General features: G+C 44.6%; 1 protein-coding gene across 1 annotated transcript; it reads left to right on the top strand.

Annotated features, from left to right (window-relative positions):
* Nucleotides 1-613: 613 nt before the first annotated feature.
* On the top strand, nucleotides 614-7,121 carry LOC103052086 (uncharacterized). Its single transcript, XM_088151269.1, has 6 exons — nucleotides 614-967; nucleotides 1,451-1,944; nucleotides 2,248-2,362; nucleotides 2,482-2,564; nucleotides 3,493-3,619; nucleotides 4,797-7,121. The coding sequence occupies exons 1-6, from the start codon at nucleotides 724-726 to the stop codon at nucleotides 6,524-6,526; spliced, it is 2,793 nt and encodes a 930-aa protein (XP_088007395.1). The 5' UTR covers nucleotides 614-723; the 3' UTR covers nucleotides 6,527-7,121.
* The last annotated feature ends 11,752 nt before the right edge of the window (nucleotides 7,122-18,873 follow it).

Genomic DNA, 18,873 nt, shown 5'->3' with positions numbered 1-18,873 from the left:
CAGACATTATCCGCCTTTCCAAGATTGCAGACCATTTAAAATCTCTTTTTCCAGACGTTGACTGTTCAGAGTTTCTAGAAGGTTCTTGAAAGATTCGCTTTGACTCGGGTGTTGCAATTTACGTGAGGAAATCCAGCCCCCTCGGGCCAGTCCTAATCCCGGATTCCTGAAACCTGCTAAGGCAGGCCAAGCAAGCCACAGTATGGCCTGTAACCACGATTTCTGCCTTAGGGAACTCTGCCAGTATCAGGAAGAAAGTTCTTGAAGGCGTAAGCACTGAGACGTCGGAGTCCGTCGATCTCCTCCTCCACTGAAAACTGCGGCCTCCCTAGCGGAATCCCCTGTCATTGCAAAGGGACCCCACCAGGGGGCGCTTCACGGGGCGGAAGTGACAGCCTCCGAGCTTCAGGAGAGAACTGGGCATGCGCCTGACCGCTTTGCCTGCCGGGGTTTTAGGGGGGAGCACAAAGGGGTGAGTGACATCGCCGAGCGCCTGGCCCTCTAGGACGCTGCACTCGCTCGCCTTAACCCTTTGAGGCTTCCAGGAGGCAAAGAGGCTGCACGGAAGTCTTGCAGGGACGGGGACCCACACGTGACTCTGTCTGGGTGAGCGCAGAGCCCTTCTCGTGGGAAGCCTCCTCTTGGGAACGGACGGGCGTCTTGCAAAGGCCTCATCCAGCTTCAGTCTTTTGAATCCTGGGGAGGAGGGGAGACCCTGGCCCCATGTCCCCTTGTCGCCCCTTTGCATGCACGTGCCAGGCAGGGGGGCGGGCAGAGCGCCAGACCTGCTGCGTTGGCCCCTGGAAAAGGCCCAGGATCCTCAGGAAGGAGGAGGGGACCTGGGGGAGCCCTCCACCCCACTCCACCCCGCCCACCCCCCATTGCCAGCATTTCCAACAGACCAAAACTTTTGCAGGAACGGAGACCATCATGAGACTCTGGCTGCGCTTGCACAGAAGAGTGCTTGGTGGGCTTAAAATGATGTTGCATCCTTTGTGCACAGTGGGAATCTTGTGAACCTGGAGTAGCATTGCCACAATCCTCTTTGGACTTTGCATTTTGTGGAAACAGAGCCCATTGCGGCGGTTGGCTAGTTGGGTTTGGCGTCTTGCATGAACTCTTCCTGCCTGCTTGCATGAAAGTAGGGCAAGGCTCTTAAAAAGGAAGGTTTCATGTTTTCTTCAGGGTGAGGAAAAAGAAATCCAAGATCTCCCCAATCTATTTCTTCCCTAATTGACAGAGGAATATTCTTCTTCCTTTTCCCATGCATGGACTGACTCCAAATTATATGTTTTTCCTCATAAATTTTCTTTTTTCGTGGCGTTACCTCCCTGGGTTATTAAAGGGTCAAAGCTGGTACCATGTCTCTGAACTTCTGGAAATGTCTTTTGTGTTGCCCTCGGATGTATCAGCTGAAGCAATTTCTGTTCTTTCTCTTCATACAATTCAGATCATATGAATGGAAAGATCGTTGGAGAACCAGGAGATCTGTTGGCCCCATTTGGGTCTGTGTTAGGGAACAGAGAAGAAATGAGGGAACAACACCCAGTAGGTGAAGGAGCTGGAAAAGGCCCTCCTGCTGCTCAGCCTGCCAGATGTGGGGAGATCTGCGCAAGAACCAGGCAGAAGATCCTGGAGGAAGAAGCCATCAGTTCAGAGGCCTGGTGTTGGCACTTCAGGAAGGAACATTACCAGGAGTCCAAGGGGCCACGAGAGCTTTGCAGGCACCTCCACTACCTTTGCCGTCAGTGGCTACAGCCAGAAAGACGAACGAAGGCTCAGATGCTGGACCTGTTGATCCTGGAGCAGTTCCTGGCAGTCCTGCCCCTGGAGATGGCGCGCTGGGTGCGGGAATGTGGGGCAGAGACTAGTTCCCAGGCGGTGGCCCTGGCCGAAGGCTTCCTGCTGAGCCAGGCAGAGGAGGAGAAGCAGGAAGAACTGCAGGTGAGAGAACTTCATCTTTTTAGCTTTCAAGGTTGTTCAGTTCATGAACTGTATGAATTTATTAATTCATTAATTAATTGTCTTCATACTAGAGATTCTGAGCATAAATGATATGAGGAGATGTTTAACTCTTTAGGCAAAGTGTCTCCTTCCAGAAGATGTATTTGGGACAATTCTTTCATTGTTGTTTTTCATCTCCATTGATGGACATCAAGAGATTAAGTTTCAAAGTTGAGGACAGAGTATGAGAATCCAGTTCATCTTGTGTGCTGTTCCATTGTATTCTGTTCTTTGCTTCTCGAGATACAGCAGGCCCAGAGACCATTCTTGGAGTCTGTCATGGAAGATCCTGAGGGAGGAAGGGAGCTGCTTCTCAGGGGGATCTCCAAGGAAGATCCATGTTGTGACACTTCAGGAGGTGGGGAAGGTCCTTCAGAGTTCCATCTTTCATTCTCTCTGGCCTCTTTTGTGCAATATTTCTCCATATTTTACTAATGATGTTCTTTAATGTCTCCATTGCTTTTGTCTCCCTCACAGAGAGTAGGATGATGTCAATGGTGTTTGCAGGATCCTCTCCTTTTTCTAGTATCTTTGAAAGAGCAGTTGGACCTTCAGCTCAGGTAGGAGGAGAAAGAGCAGAGAAGATGCAGGGGGACATATGGAGGCCTTCTGTTCTTAGTGGAGAATACTGCTATTTGTACTCCCACATGGAATGTCAACCAAGGCAGCTTTGCAAAATCGTTGTAATTTCCTCTTCAGCTTCACTTTCTTAGCTCCCATGCAGCCAGTGGCATTACTTCAGAACACAAACGGCTTCCCTGAAATCTGTGGAAAAGCAGAAATTGTGCTGTGCCTTGTCTGCATCTTGAAGGCCCCCAAACAAATCCCTGGATGAGTTCTCCCAGCTCTTCTGTGAAGGTGTTGAGCATAGGCAGGATTGGTCCCTCGGGGGCCGAAACAGACCCTCGGCTAAAATGACAGAGACGACACCCCCAGAAATTCCTTTTTCAAAACCCAGGAAGGATTGAAGCCGCTGATAGGTGGTGTGTCTGAGGCCCATTTGCCAGTTGAGCCAGGGGGCTACGGTGGTTGCTCTCTCTGAGGCACTGTGGGTGCTCCTGCGTTCTGGAACAGCATTGCCACTGAAGTCAACAAGGCCCAGAATGGAAAGCCCTGAAGACATGACTGTTTCAGCAAGGCAATTCATGACCCCTTTTCTAAGCTGGATTGCTATTTTCTGCTTGTGGTTGTTGTTTCCTCAGCTATTCCTACCCACTGATTTTAGCTTGTCTGCTTTTTTTAAAGCTCTTTTTGTAATGTAGTTGTAAGTTCCCTAGAATTGCCATGGCAATTGAGGTGGCTTGCAAATTGATTAAATAAATCAATAAAAGTATAGTTCTACGGAATCAGTCAAGTGACTTAAACTTGTATCTCACATTTTACCACTCAAAGACTATGTTGATGTTCTCACACAAAAGTCTGAATTGTGTAGAAAATTAGCGTTCAATTCATTGCAAATCTTGGCTTTCCTTTCCTTTCCCCCTGCAGGCTCTCGTGTCCTTTGAGGAGGTAACTGTCTATTTCTCCAAGGAAGAGTGGGCTCTGTTGGATCCTGACCAAAAAGCCCTGCACAGAGAAGTCATGCTGGAGAATGCAGGAAATGTATCTTTTCTGGGTACGTCTCCCCTGCTGTGCCCTCAGATGCTCCAAAGAGATATTTCATGCTCAGATGTCACCAACACATTCCCCAATCGGGCATCTTCTCTTGGCCAGCAGGAGAAGGTCCAAGGAAGGGAATAGATTAACAACTACCTGGTTGAATATGTAATGTGATTACTTCTGATACTTGAGTGTGTTTTCATTAGAGAATGTTTGAGTTTCTATCTGATCAAATGTCCTTCCTTTTTTCCATAATGTTCTTTTTCATTTCCCCTGGATTTCTGGCTGCTGCTTGTGGGGTTTTCATGGGATGACCAGGGCGCCAGTGTCTCAGGAAGCACCCAGCCCCATTTCCCCAGGACAGGGTGCCTCAATATATTTTGACTCTGGCTTGCAAGCGAGAATGTCTGAGACTCTTGGACCCATCGTAGCCCAGCCATGTCTCATTCGACATTGTGGAGGACATGAGGACATGATGAAACAGGACCACTCACAGGTGTATTTCATCAGACAGATTAGAGCTCATCTCTCAGGGCAGGGCACAAGTTACACCATATTTTTGGACAACTGCAGAAATAGAGGAATACCCATTAATATGGCTGTGAAGCACACACACACACACACACACACACACACACACCATTATGAGCCTTGAGATTCTGGATGAAATGTTTCATGTTGTGGAAATTCATCATATTGAGTTATTAGATCAACCACAGGATTATGGTGATTGCAGGAAGAAAAGAATGAATAGGAAATGGTTGGTAGTCCACAATAGGTAGGAAGTGACAGGTTGCAAATTATATTTAGTTGACTGTCCCCTCCACTCCAATTGTCCCATTTGGCCCCACTAGAATTAATGTTAAGGCTTGTTTCTGTGTTATTTTCTACTTGATACATGTTGAGATTTCATACAAAATATATATATAATTAATTTGAGAGAGGAACTGGGACAGCACACACTGGTGGGTTGGTTTGTATAAGCTGAATAGATTTTTTAATGGTTTCTACTACTGAAAAGTAGACACTGTCAATTTGTATGCCATGCAATTTTGTACATATGAACTTGCGCCTATTTGATTTTCCTGCAATCATGATTTTATGTTGGTCAGCAGAAGAGCCTTTAAAGATTCTGAACAGCAGGTTCTAGTTTGATCAGTATGTCCTTTCACTGCGTTTTCCATTCTTTGCAGAAGGAGCTAATGGCCAGGAGGATGAGAATTATAGGCCACAATTCCAAACACTGCAGCAGGAAGAAGAAAAAGAGAAGCTGGGACATGAAGTGGAATCAAAAAGAAGTGAGAAGTACCAGTCAACTAATGAGAGAAAGAGATGTGTGACTTCCCCATGTGGTCCAATTCAAGGCTTTCTTGTGGAGCAAAATCACCAAGAGAAAACAAAGAGAAGGTGTTTGGGGAAAAGAATGATCATCTGCAAAGACAAATTTGATTTAAAAAAATATTACACAAATCACACAAAGAGACAACAGTATCAATGCAGAGATGTCAAAAAGTCTTATAGTAGGACTGTTTCTATAGATCAAAGGATCAACATGGGAGAGAATCTGTATAGGTGCATGGAATCTGGAGAAAGCTTCAGCAACAGCAGTTCCCTGACTTCCCATAAAATAAATCATAAAGTTGAGAAACCATATAAATGTATGGAATGTGGAAAGAGTTTTAATCAAAGGAGTAACTTGATTTCCCATAAAAGGATCCACAGCAAGGAAAAACCATATAAATGTACAGAGTGTGGGAAGAGCTTCAGAAAAAGCAGTTACCTTACTTGTCATAAAAGGATCCACACTGGGGAGAAGCCTTATAAATGCATGGAGTGTGGGAAGAGCTTCAGCAAGAAGAGTTCCCTTACGTCTCATGAAATAATCCACACAGAGGAGAAGCCATATAAATGTATAGAATGTGGAGAAAGTTTCAGCAACAGCAGTTCCCTGGCTTCTCATAAAATAATCCACACAGAAGAGAAACCTTATGAATGTATGGAGTGTGGAAAGAGCTTTAGGTGGAGTAGTCAGCTTATTTCCCATAAAAGGATTCACACAGGAGAGAAACCATATCACTGCACAGAGTGTGGAAAGAGCTTCAGGTGGAGTGGTGATTTCACATCTCATAAAAGAATCCATACAGGAGAGAAGCCATATAAGTGTGTGGAATGCGGGAAAATATTTCGAAAAAGTGGTTCCCTTACTTCCCATAAAAGTATCCATACCGGAGAGAAACCATATAAATGCATGGAGTGTGGAAAGAGCTTTACTCAGAATGGTAAACTTACTTCTCATAAAAGGGTCCACACAGGGGAGAAACCATATAAATGTATGGAGTGTGGAAAAAGCTTTAGTCAGAGCAGCCACCTGATTTCCCATAAGAGGAGCCACTCAGGAGAGAAACCATATAAATGTATGGAATGCGGAAGGAGCTTCATGTGGAACAGTCAACTTACATGTCACAGAAGTGTTCACACAGGGGAGAAACCATATAAATGTGTTGTGTGTGGGAAGAGTTTTAGTGACATCAGTCATCTTACTTCTCATCAAAGAATTCATACAGGGGAGAAACCATATAAATGTGTAGAATGTGAAAAATGCTTCAGCAACAGTAGTTCCCTTTCTTACCACAGAAGGATCCATACAGGAGAGAAACCTTATAAATGTGTGGAATGTGGAAAATGTTTTAGTCAAAGCAGCAGTCTGATTTCCCATAAAAGGATTCACACAGGGGAGAAACCATATAAATGCACTGAATGTGGGAAGGGTTTCCGTGAAAATGGGTCCCTTCGTTCCCATAAATTGATTCACACAGGGGAGAAACCATATGAATGTATGGAGTGTGGAAAGAGCTTCAGTCAGAGCAGTTCTCTTACTTCCCATAAAAAGATTCACACAGGTGAGAAACCATATAATCCATAGAGTGGGGGAGGATTTCAGCTGAATTCCGTATAAAGATCCACTCATGATGTACTTGATTCTATTCATCTATACCCTACCTTCAAATTCTCAGCTATAGAACTATGCTTTCTCTGATTCTTGAATTCTCAGGACCTGTGTTTTGGCTTAGAAGGGGCAACCACATAAAACCATAAATATATTGATTTGTATTTTTTGGTTCAAATATCTTTATTGCATCTCTTATGTCATGTAGAGTCCATTTGATAGTACCAATGGACATGTATGAAAATATAATGTACAAGACATGCTCAAAGCAGACCATAAAGGCAGAAGGGTTTGTTTATGGAAGTGACAGAAGAGGGTCGCAACCCTGACCAGTACATGTTCTAAAGTCATGTGCTGTTGAGAGGATGTAGTTTGGCTGAGTCATTTTGGGGTACATAAAAAGGTTCATCTCATCTGGAGAAGCTGTTTGGAGGAATCCTCCTAATGCCCATTGTTTCTGCGTCTTCATTCTGTGACAGTTTGTACCAGGGAAAGCAAGTATCATAAATGGACCATGAAACCCCATGTAACTTTTATGGTTACAGTAAAGTGTTCAATAAAGGTGATCTATATTGTGTGTTTGTGTTTTGTTAGATATTGAGGGTGGAATATTCTGCACAAGAGTTGGAGCTTCTGAAGGAAGGGCAGGATATAAATTGGAGGGAGGGAGGGAGGGAGGGAGAACAATCACCAATAACAGCCATCTTACATCTGATTTCTGCTTTTCAGTATATTTTTCCAGAGAGTTAAAGAGTGCATCTTTCTTGTATGTTGGCTTCCTTTACAGCGAAGACACTGGCATATCAATTGAAGGAAAAGGACTTTTTACAAGAAGAAATTATTAAGAGAATGCTCTGAAATACAAGTGTGACCACCTATACCTGATGTCCATCTGTAGGCCCTGGTTGGATTTTGCAAGTTTGACAATGGTGCCCTGAAATCCCACATCCAAGGCCTTTAAACATCAAGCATTCAAAATTTGAGAGTTTCTTGCCTCTTGCTGTGGGTTCCACCCTGTCCCACAGCCAACCATCTTCTCTGGCCAGAAAAAGGCAGAAATGAATCCCAGGAACATTTACTGTATTTCTTCTGCTATGGCTTGAAGGCAGCAGGTGAAAAGGTGACCTTGTGAAAAGCATCACATGGAAAGTCTATCACAGTCCTCCAGAAGAACAGCCCTGGAGAACAGCTCAGAACAGTAATGGAACCTCCCAGTGGGGCCCTTGAAGCCAAATCAGATTATCTTCCCTATTAATAATAATAATAAAGGGCAATGATGAGAAAATATTTCACCGATGGGAGGAATGACAGAATTTGCACTGAGTCCATTCTGTCTACAACATCTTTTTCTGCAAATTTTTTTTCGTAAAAAAAAAATCTGGGGGGAGGGGGACAAGAGGGAACTGGAATTTATCTTCTATATCCTAAAGGGAGCCTTTTGCCAATCTCTGCTCTGTAATGCCACGCACAGGCACAACCCAACATGGAAATCATAGTTTATGAGCTGCATTATGGTTTGCTTGGGTCTTCACAAGTTGTGTGAACCAAAGTTTAGGATCTGCCTGGGAGAGTTGAGTTGACATGCTACAAAATTCTCAGAAATGGCCATGCAGGCAAACAAATCTCTCTCGTCAATGAACGAGTAGCCCAAATGAGAGGAATATGGAACATTGATCAAAAATAAAATTAGGTTTTGGAACATAAAAATACTAGTTGTGCCTTAAACTTTGCTGGGGGCAGTGAGTGTTCCAGGTTTTGGCCCATCCCTTAAATCAGTGTTGTCCAAACTTCGCCACTTTAAGATGAGTGGACTTCAATTCCCAGCCATGCTGGCTGGGGAATTCTAGGAGTTGAAGTCCACTCATCTTAAAGTGGCCAAGTTTGGACAACACTGCCTTAAATAAAATCAAGGGTTCACCCCTCCTTCTGTCCCTGGACTATGGAATCTCTTCTCCAAGACCCTCCTTAATGGCTTGTTCCTTCCTTCCCCCATTAATAGTTCTTGTATACATTCCTCAAGGTCAGCTCTAAATTGGCTGGTGTGGGTCTTCCGGGCTGTGTGGCCGTGGTCTTGAAGTTTTGTTTCCTAACGTTTCCTAATGTTTCGCCAGCACCTGTGACCGGCATCATGGTGCTGGCGAAACGTTAGGAAACAAAACTTCAAGACCACGGCCACACAGCCCGGAAGACCCACACCAGCCATCGTATGCCAGCCGTGAAAGCCTTCGACAATACATCAGCTCTAAATTCTTTACAAAATGCTTACCAGAATTTGAAGGAGGAACAAGATATAAAATCATGTTTAAAGGACCCAAAGACTATATAGTGAACAACTCCTGATTAAACCATACTGTAGCAGCTGAGTTTGAGTGTCTGCAGATGAAGAGTTGCTGCTCTGATGAAAGAGAAGGTGTGGAGTTTGGAGGAGAAGTTGAGGGAGATGTCAGAGGACAGCAAAGAGTCTCTATTTTTCTCTTTCTCCTTTTCTTGTAGTTGAACACTGCAAAGTGATCATTCTTGGAAACTCCCCTATTTACTCTGAACTTTGTCTTTCTCTCACTGAAGTGAATAATGGGGTAAATTCTCAGAGAGGATTGATTGATCTCTATCTGGTTGCTTTATAAACCACCTCAAATATCCTTTGTGAGAATCTCCCCATGAATTTCCAATTGCTTTGTTATCTGATTGGTTTCTGTAATATTTTTTCAAGTATTAATAAGTTGTACAAATTGATTTAGGGGTTGGGGTTTTTTTGGTCTTTTACAAAGCACCAGCCCTTTTAATAACCTAGAGAATTAGAGTCCAAACAGAACTGGTGTTCTTGGAGGCTTCAATTCATAATATCTACCATAAAAATATTTATCAAAAACTATTCAAGGGAGTGCCATTGTTCAACAAAGCATGAAATGATTGCAGAATCTCTCCGATTGGATCTAATTTCAGGTTTTCTGGGTGGTCTGGATAGTCTTCATCTCTATACACCTGTAAGGAAGTTCACAATTGCACACAAAGACGGATGTGGTGGAGGGACCCCTCTGACTTTCTTATGGGGGAGTCCCTCAGCCTTTCCCCACAATCCCTCTTGTTCAACCCTCCAATATCCTGGCAGAGCCTCTTTGACTAGGACCATATTCCTATTTTTGCAGAGAAATGTCCTTCACTCCAGAGGAAAAGAGGGGAAACAGATGCTTCTTATTCTTACTTCCAGTGAGGTTGTACCACTGGAATTCTGCTCCGTGAAGCCAAAATGAAATTCAGTGCTCTTCACAGAGAAACAACACTGCTCCATCTTTCTAGAGATTTATAAGTAAATGGACAGCTAACTAAGAGAAAAATCTTTCCTTACCTTGTGGATAGCTATTAGTATGTTTTGCTAGAGTAACTCTGCCTCAAGGGGATAGATGGGTCACTTGCCAAGGAGAAGAAACCCTAAATCCATATTGTGAAAAATGAAGTCTCCTACCAGTTAAGCTCTATTTTGGTGAGTTGATGGAACATCCATGTCCTTTTCTTCATTCTTGCCTTCTTCCAGATCTTTTCCATCCATGTGCTAACCTGACTTCCTCCTATATAACATATCAGCACAGAGACTGTTGGCCACATGCTGCAATCACCATTTGGAGTCTCCAGCCCTACAGAGACTTTAGAGCAGGGCAAAGAAATCAAATGGAGATTGTCACTGGGCAAAGGAAGACCTTGAGAAGAAGGGCAGCCAGCAGGTGAAGGGTCAGGACAGTCACATTGTCTGATATACCACACAGGTCAGGGGAAGGGAAGGGAAGGGAAGGGAAGGGAAGGGAAGGGAAGGGAAGGGAAGGGAAGGGAAGGGAAGGGAAGGGAAGGGAAGGGAAGGGAAGGGAAGGGAAGGGAAGGGAAGGGAAGGGAGAAAGTGATGTCAAAGAAGATAAACATGCAAGCAAAACAGTCTCATTGCTACCAAGAAACGGTTATTACAATTTATTGAAATGACCTTGGATTGAATGAGAGGAAGGTTGGGTAAGCAGCAAAGACATCAAAGAATTCTCTTTGAAAACCAATTTAAGAAGAAAATATATTTCAGGAAAGGAGTGAAGGGAATGAAAGGGGGAGAGGACTAGAAAGTTGGAATTCAATTTAGTTTTTGTATTCAGATTCAGAATAAATGATTTTTTCAAAATCTCTGCCCAGTTTTTATAGTTGTAAAATTGATTCTCAGTTGCAGGAGAAAGACAGAAAATAAATACCTTCCACCCTTTCAGTTTTGGAGTTTCCATATTTTGACTACTTTTGATCATTGTCGTCTTAGATCTGGACATATAAGCTGCATGTAAGCCACAGCCCAGATTGGGTTGTAAATGAAAGAGCTGTCCAGAGACAGGATCCAATCCATCTCCTCTTTCCTCAGAGTCTTCAGTTCTTTTCTCTCCCTGCAGCGTCTCCAGACTTTCACAAAAAAGGCATCCTTGGGGTACAAACATGAAAAGGATGCAGTTGTTAAGAGTTCAACAGAATTGTAAAAATCTGCAGTCAAACCAGACTTTGCCATTTGGTTTCTCTTCAAAAGAAAGGGAAAATGCTATGAATGAATTGAAAGGGAATGGCCACATTCACATACAGTAGATGCTGACATCCCAGCAGGGAGTTGTGATTACAACTTTCCATCTAACTGGTTCCTGAAGGTATTCAAATACAGGAATTATATCTATCTCTGCACCATAAAGATGTTCACCTGCCTCCAACTGTGATATGGATCTGGATCTATGATCTCACTGTGATCAGTTGCAGAAAAGCTTTGTGAGTCACTCGAGAGATGGGCAGTGACTACATTTGAAAAATAAATAAATAACCAGACAAATGCCATTCCTTATCAACATGGAGGTCATCATCCTCATGAAATTCTGTCCCTTCTCAGTGTCTGGAGCTATCAGACCAACCAAGGTCAATCTGAAATGGAAGAGCATCTTGACCATCCCTGGGTACTGGACTCCTTGAGCAAGGAACATTAGATGGAAGAAAGTTTTATCACTCAGAAACTGGGAAACAAAGGCGTAACTGGTCTGAAAAGGAATGAAAGAAGATATTTTAAATTTAAACATCCAAAATTTAACACCTATAATTTCCATAATAAATCCCTGCTATTCATTTACAGCTGAGGACCTCTGAGTGAAAGCTGTATGACTGAAAACTGTCTCCCCACAGCAAACACAAACCTGGAGGATTTTGTAGGTGCCCAACATGGTCAAAATCTGGATGGAGATGTCAGCCCTTTCGAGAACAGCCAGTGTTTCTTTGCCTTCCACAGCTGTAATTGGGAACATTGGCCTCCCTGTCTGAAACCAGGTCCAGTCGAGCTTCTATAGTCTTTCTTGCATGGTAATAGTTTTCATCCCCTTCATGGATCACTGCCTTGTCGTGGCGAAGGGGCTTGCGTAACTCAGTGAAGCCATGAGCTATACCGTGCAGGGCCACCCAAGACGGACAGGTCATGACAGAGAGTTCTGACAAAATGTGGTCCACTGGAGAAGGAAATGGCAACCCACTCCAGTATCCTTGCCAAGAAAACCCCATGGACAATGTTAAAAGGCTAAAAGATATGATGCCGGAAGATGAGCCCCTCAGGTCGGTAGGTGTCCAATATGCTACTGGGGAAGAGCGGAGGGCAATTCCAAGTAGCTCCAGAAAGAGTGAAGCAGCTGGACCAAAGCCGAAAGGACGTTCAGCTGTGGATGTATCTGGAAGCGAAAAGAAGGTCCGATGCTGTAAAGAACAATATTGTATAGGTACCTGGAATGTAAGATCTATGAACCAAGGCAAGCTGGATGTGGTCAAACATGAGATGACAAGATTGAACATCGACATCTTGGGAATCAGCGAACTGAAATGGACGGGAATGGGTGAATTTAATTCGGGTGACCATTATATCTACTACTGTGGGCAAGAAACCCTTAGAAGAAATGGAGTTGCACTCATAGTGAATAAGAGAGTGGGAAAGGCAGTAATGGGGTACAACCTCAAAAACGACAGAATGATCTCAGTGCGTATCCAAGGCAAATCATTCAATATCACAGTCATCCAAGTCTATGCCCCAACCACTGATGCTGAAGAAGCTGAAGTTGACCGCTTCTATGAAGACCTACAACACCTTCTAGAACTAGCACCAAAAAAAGATGTCCTTTTCATCATAGGGGATTGGAATGCTAAAGTAGGAAGTCAAGGAGTAATCGGAATAACAGGCAAGTTTGGCCTTGGAGTACAAAATGAAGCAGGGCAAAGGCTAATAGAGTTCTGTCAAGAGAACAAGCTAGTCATAGCAAACACTCTTTTCCAACAACACAAGAGACGACTCTACACATGGACATCACCAGATGGTCAATACCGAAACCAGATTGATTATATACTTTGCAGCCAAAGATGGAGAAGCTCTATACAGACAGCAAAAACAAGACCAGGAGCTGACTGTGGCTCAGATCATGAGCTTCTTACTGCAAAATTTAGGCTTAAATTGAAGAACGTAGGGAAAACCACTAGACCACTCAGGTATGACTTAGATCATATTCCTTGTGAGTACACAGTGAAGGTGATGAATAGATTTAGAGGATTAGATTTGGTAGACAGAGTGCCTGAAGAACTATGGACGGAGGTCCGTAACATTGTACAGGAGGCAGCAACTAAAACCATCCCAAAGAAAAAGAAATGCAAGAAAGCAAAATGGCTGTCTGATGAGGCTTTACAAATAGCTGTGGAAAGAAGGAATGCGAAAAGCAAGGGTGAAAGGGAAAGATATAAGCAACTGAATGCAGATTTCCAGAGAATAGCCAGGAGAGATAAGAAGGCCTTCTTAAATGAACAATGCAAAGAAATTGAGGAAAACAATAGAATGGGGAAGACTAGAGATCTCTTCAAGAAAATTGGAGATATGAAAGGAACGTTTAGTGCAAAGATGGGCATGATAAAGGACAAAAAGGCAGGGACCTAACAGAAGCAGAAGAGATTAAGAAGAGGTGGCAAGAATACACAGAAGAACTATACAAGAAAGATCTTAATGTCCCTGATGTCCACGCTGGTGTGATCACTGACCTTGAGCCAGACATCCTAGAGAGTGAAGTCAAGTGGGCCTTAGGAAGCATTGCTAACAACAAAGCTAGTGGAGATGACAGGATTCCAGCTGAGTTATTTAAAATACTAAAAGATGATGGTGTTAAAGTGCTGCACTCAATATGCCAGCAAGTTTGGAAAACGCAACAGTGGCCACGGGATTGGAAAAGGTCAGTTTACGTTCCAATTCCAAAGAAGGGCAACGCCAAAGAATGCTCAAACTATCGCACAATTGCACTCATTTCACATGCTAGCAAGGTTATGCTCAAAATCCTACAAGCTAGGCTTCAGCAATATATGAACCGAGAACTACCGGATGTACAAGCTGGGTTTCGAAGAGGCAGAGGAACTAGAGATCAAATCGCCAACATTCGCTGGATCATGGAGAAAGCACGAGAGTTCCAGAAAAATATCTACTTCTGCTTCATTGACTATGCAAAAGCCTTTGATTGTGTGGATCACAACAAACTGTGGCAAATTCTTAAAGAGATGGGAATACCAGACCACCTTACCTGTCTCCTGAGAAATCTGTATGCGGGCCAAGAAGCAACAGTTAGAACCGGTCATGGAACAACCAATTGGTTCAAAATAGGGAAAGGTGTACGACAAGGCTGTATACTGTCACCCTGCTTATTTAACCTATATGCAGAGTACATCATGAGAAATGCCAGGCTGGAAGAATCACAAGCCGGAATTAAGATTGCAGGGAGAATCATCAACAACCTCAGATATGCGGATGATACCACCCTAATGGCAGAAAGTGAAGAAGAACTAAAGAGCCTCTTGATGAGGGTGAAAGAGGAGAGTGCAAAAGCTGGCTTGAAACTCAACATTAAAAAAACTAAGATCATGGCATCTGGACCCATCAATTCCTGGCAAATAGAAGGGGTAGAAATGGAAGCAGTAACAGACTTCATTTATTTGGGCTCCAAGATCACCGCAGACGGAGACTGCAGCCATGAAATTAAAAGACGCTTGCTCCTTGGGAGGAAAGCTATGGCAAGCCTAGATAGCATATTAAAAAGCAGAGACGTCACCTTGCCGACAAAGATCCGCATAGTCAAAGCTATGGTTTTTCCAGTAGTAATGTATGGCTGTGAGAGCTGGACCATAAAAAAGGCCGAGCGCCGAAGAATTGATGCCTTTGAACTGTGGTGCTGGAGAAGACTCTTAAGAGTTCCCTGGACTGCTAGGAGGTCAAACCAGTCAATCTTAAAGGAAATCAACCCTGATTGCTCATTGGAAGGATCGATAATGAAGCTCAAGCTCAGATATTTTGGCCACCTAATGCGAAGAGAGATCTCTTTGGAGAAGACCCTGATGCTGGGAAAGATTGAAGGCAAAAGGAGAAGAGGACGGCAGAGGATGAGATGGTTAGATAGCATCACTGAAGCAATGAGCATGAAACTGACCAAACTCAGGGAGGCAGTGAAGGACAGGAAGGCCTGGCGCAATATGGTTCATGGGGTCACGAAGAGTCGGACACGACTTAACGACTAAACAACAACAATAGTTTTCATAAATAATGTAACCCAGGGTGACATTGGGCAAGAGATGGGAATCCTGGTTGATCTCTTGGATGGCAAAGAAGAAAGAGAGCATTCTCCAGTATTTCAAATTCAAAATTGCAAATTTCAAAGCATTTCAGTGCTTTGCTGTGAGTATAAATATATTAGAACATAATAAATTTAAAGGGAGTTTTTTTTTTTTTAGAAAACAGTTTTGATTCAAACAAATCCAAGAGTTTGTCTTAAGGGATTACAGCATTCCTGAAAATATTAACATGAAAATATTTTTAAAAGCAAAAATTTACCTTAATAAAATGTATCAGATTTGATTGAAAAAGCACTATCAGAGTTTGTAATGTAAAAAGAGCATGTTTTTATGCAGTTCATCCCCTATTTGGATGGATTGCTTCATCTGTCCTAAGAAGGGTGGGAGGTATCCCCAGAGATCTCAAATATTTCAAAGGAAACTTTCCACTGACGTTCGATATTAAGTACTGAATGCATTCTTGAGGTTGCCAGTATGTTTGCAATTCAACTAAAACTTCAGGATGACTTTAAATATTGTCTTTCTCTTCCTAGAGATTTTTTCAAATACTGAACGGTAGTTTGACCTAATCTCCAAATTAAATATACAATTATTAATGATAAAGTTGGAAAGGACCATTTAGGGCTCACTCACTTTCTCCCACATACATATAAAATGACTATCTGGGCCTATTAACAAAGCCAGTAAGTTATCAATTTCTGGACATGTTTAGATCTTCAAGTCCACTGTCAAAAGTCCTTGAATGAAGATTAAAGTGATCTCATTTACAGCATAAGGAACAAAATCCAGCATTCCTGCTTTTCTGTCCCTGATGAGACAAATGAGGGGCAGAAGGGAGGAACCACCTCTCTTCTCCATCCAGCCCCAACTCTGCTCAGGGGATGTCAAGGAATTTGGATGTTTCTTCTTCAAAATCAAGCAGAAGAGATAATCTCTACTTGAGGTCTCCACTTGAGTATTTCAAGGGAGGCTCATTAGAGCAGGGTGTGAAACAAGTACCCAAGTTTGAAACTGGACAGAAATGGAGAAAAACTTTAGAAATCAGTCAGAAACGGAGTGGCTGTAATGCAGCACAAGGTAGACTCACGATGATTCATTAGAAGTTCTGTTGAAACTTAGTGGTTGAAACACAGCATTGGTTGCAGAGACTATGCCACCAATAAGAAGCTTTCCTGGCTTGTAATGATTTTGTGGGTCCACCTCATCCCTTTTTGGAGTCAGGAGGCATTTGTTTTGAGCCTCCCCCCCCCCCCGACTGCTTGGGGTCACAGAAGCAGCACAAACAGCAACATTACTTATGTTCCTGATGGAGCCTCCAGCCGTATGTCTGCTTTGAAGAAAGAGCCAGAAGAGGTGGAAGAAAGCGAAGCCCTTGTCCAAGACAGAAGTTGCAGGGGCTTATCTAATCCAGAGTCCAGCCAGGTCTTCAAACCTGAAAGGGAGGATTAAATGCAGCCCCTGCCTGCCCTAGAAGCCTCTCCAGGCTCTCTCTTTCTCCAGACCCATTTCCAATGCCATGACTTTCCAATGCCATGACATCAGCCAAGAAGCCCTGGTGGGATATTGAGGGGAAAGCCTGTTATTGACCTGTTTGTGTCAAATGTCCTAAAACATCTCTAGAGATTTACCAGCAAGAAAATAAATTACTATGATTTGGATAATGAAAGGAGGAGAGAGATCATCTCTCTGAACTCCGAGTCAACAGGCAGATGCCCAAGGGGGAAAGTCACAGATGGGCTCCAAACTTTCAAGATGAGCCAATTGGCCCCAAACGTCTTTACAATCCCCTTTTGACAGTCCACTATCAATAGAGATTTTGAGCATGGAGTCACACATCAATATGGATTTTGTTGGTCTTGATTTGAGATGGATTTTGCTGTATTTGTCATGTTAGCCAAGGATCTCCTGAGTGTAAGGTTTGCCCCGTTCGACAGAGAAACTCCCGTGACACGTGTGGTTCACAAAAGAGGTTTACTCATGCGTAACGTAGCAGTCACAAGCAAAGCCAGGACTGGCTTGGTACAATTGCATCACTCGTTATATTCCCTCCTTCCCACGCTTTTTCCGCCCTGCGATTGCGTTACCGCTGCGGATTATCGGCCCCCCAATAATCCCTCTTGATTGTCCATGATGGCAGGTTCCGTCAGGGTCCATTGTCCTTGATCGGCAGTCCCCCTCCGGCTTGGGTTGGTCCCCCCCTGTTACGTGCAAGCCCGAGGGTTCTGTGTTGCGCAGCGATCTTGTTTCGCTGCCTGCGGCCCCGTTCATTGTTGGCTCGCGCCGTTATCAGTGTATAGTTAAAACTTCCACTGCAGTTTTCCTGTTTGGCTGGGCGCAGGTGGCCCATTAATTAGTGGTGCTTTCAGTTCCTCTTTCCCTCGCTAGCTGCCGCCGGTGGAGTTCGCGTGGTCTGGCTGCGAGCTTCCCCGAAGCCCCGTGCCGACCGAACCTGACATACCGCCCCCCTGAAGACAACTCCCCCCCGACTTTATTTCGGTTTCCCAGGGTATTTGTTGTAAAAGTCCCGCACTAGGTCCGGCGCTCTTATGTGGGTTTTGCTTACCCATTCGCTGTGGGACTTGGGGAAATGTTTCCATTGCACTAGTAGCTGGACCTGCCCCTTGTGCCTCCTGGCGTCCAGTATCTGGTTGATCTCGGAATGCTGCTCCCCACCGACCATGATGGGTGGTGGCACCCCCTCTGCTTTGTGCCAGGCGTTCCCCAACTGGTGCAGCTTTAGCAGGCTGCAGTGGAACACCGGGTGGATCTTCCCGAGGCTTTTCGGGAGCGTCAGCCTGACGGTTACTGGATTGATGACCTCTGCAATGGGGAACGGCCCCACAAACCTCGGGCTGAGTTTTTTCGATGTCTGGTGTGTTTTTAGGTTTTTGGTTGACAAATACACCTGGTCCCCCACTTTCCACTGCTCCTCGGGGAGTCTCTTGTGGTCCGCGTGTTTTTTGTAATCGGCTTTGGCTCTTTGCAATGCCGCGTGCGCCGCTCGCCGGGTGGCGTCGATTTGGGCGAACCAGGCATCCAGGGAGTTGATTTGGGATTCCGGCTGAGGCAACTCTGGCATGGGGACGAAGTCTCTCCCGGTGGCTACTTTGAATGGAGAAAAGCCGGTACTTTTGTGGACGGCGTTATTGTATGCTACTTCCGCGAATGGCAGTAGCTCCGCCCAATCGTCCTGTTGGTGTCCCACGTAGCAGCGCAGGTACTGTTCGAGCCCCCCATTCAGGCGTTCCGTGGCTCCGCCCATCTGCGGATGCGCCGCGGAGGAAAGGGTTTGCTTCGTCCCCACCCGCTTCAGGAACTCCCTCCAGAACTGCGCGATGAAGTTGCCACCCCGATCGCTGACGACCCGTTGGGGTGCGCCGTGCAGCCGGTAAATATGTTGCACGAACAGCCTCGCCAACCTCTCTGCCGTGGGGACTCGCTGGCACGCTACAAAGTGCGCTTGTTTGGAGAATAAGTCCGTAACCACCCAAATGGCGGTCTTCCCCTTACTCTCCGGGAGCTCTACTATGAAGTCCATGGTGATCTCTTGCCATGGGCCGTCGGGCTCCGCTACCGACTGGAGTAACCCCCTAGGCTTGCCTTTGGCCCCTTTCGCCGTCGCGCACACTGGGCAACCCCCCGAGTATGCCTCCACGTCCTTCCGGAGCATTGGCGACCAGAACTGCCGCCGAATT

Source organism: Python bivittatus, unplaced genomic scaffold, assembly GCF_059951505.1.
Source record: "Python bivittatus isolate LINGU-HERP-01145 unplaced genomic scaffold, Pbiv_v1 ctg000650_np1212, whole genome shotgun sequence".
Taxonomy (NCBI): domain Eukaryota; kingdom Metazoa; phylum Chordata; class Lepidosauria; order Squamata; family Pythonidae; genus Python; species Python bivittatus.
The sequence above is the reverse complement of the archived record's forward strand: the minus strand, read 5'-3'. Positions and strand labels throughout refer to the sequence as shown.

Excerpts from the sequence above, each read along its gene's own strand:
- LOC103052086 (XM_088151269.1), top strand. The coding sequence starts at position 724 with ATGTCCCCTTGTCGCCCCTTTGCATGCACGTGCCAGGCAGGGGGGCGG. Across the intron at positions 1,945-2,247 it reads AGAAGCAGGAAGAACTGCAG|ATACAGCAGGCCCAGAGACC; the intron begins GTGAGAGAACTT and ends TTGCTTCTCGAG. Across the intron at positions 3,620-4,796 it reads AGGAAATGTATCTTTTCTGG|AAGGAGCTAATGGCCAGGAG; the intron begins GTACGTCTCCCC and ends CATTCTTTGCAG.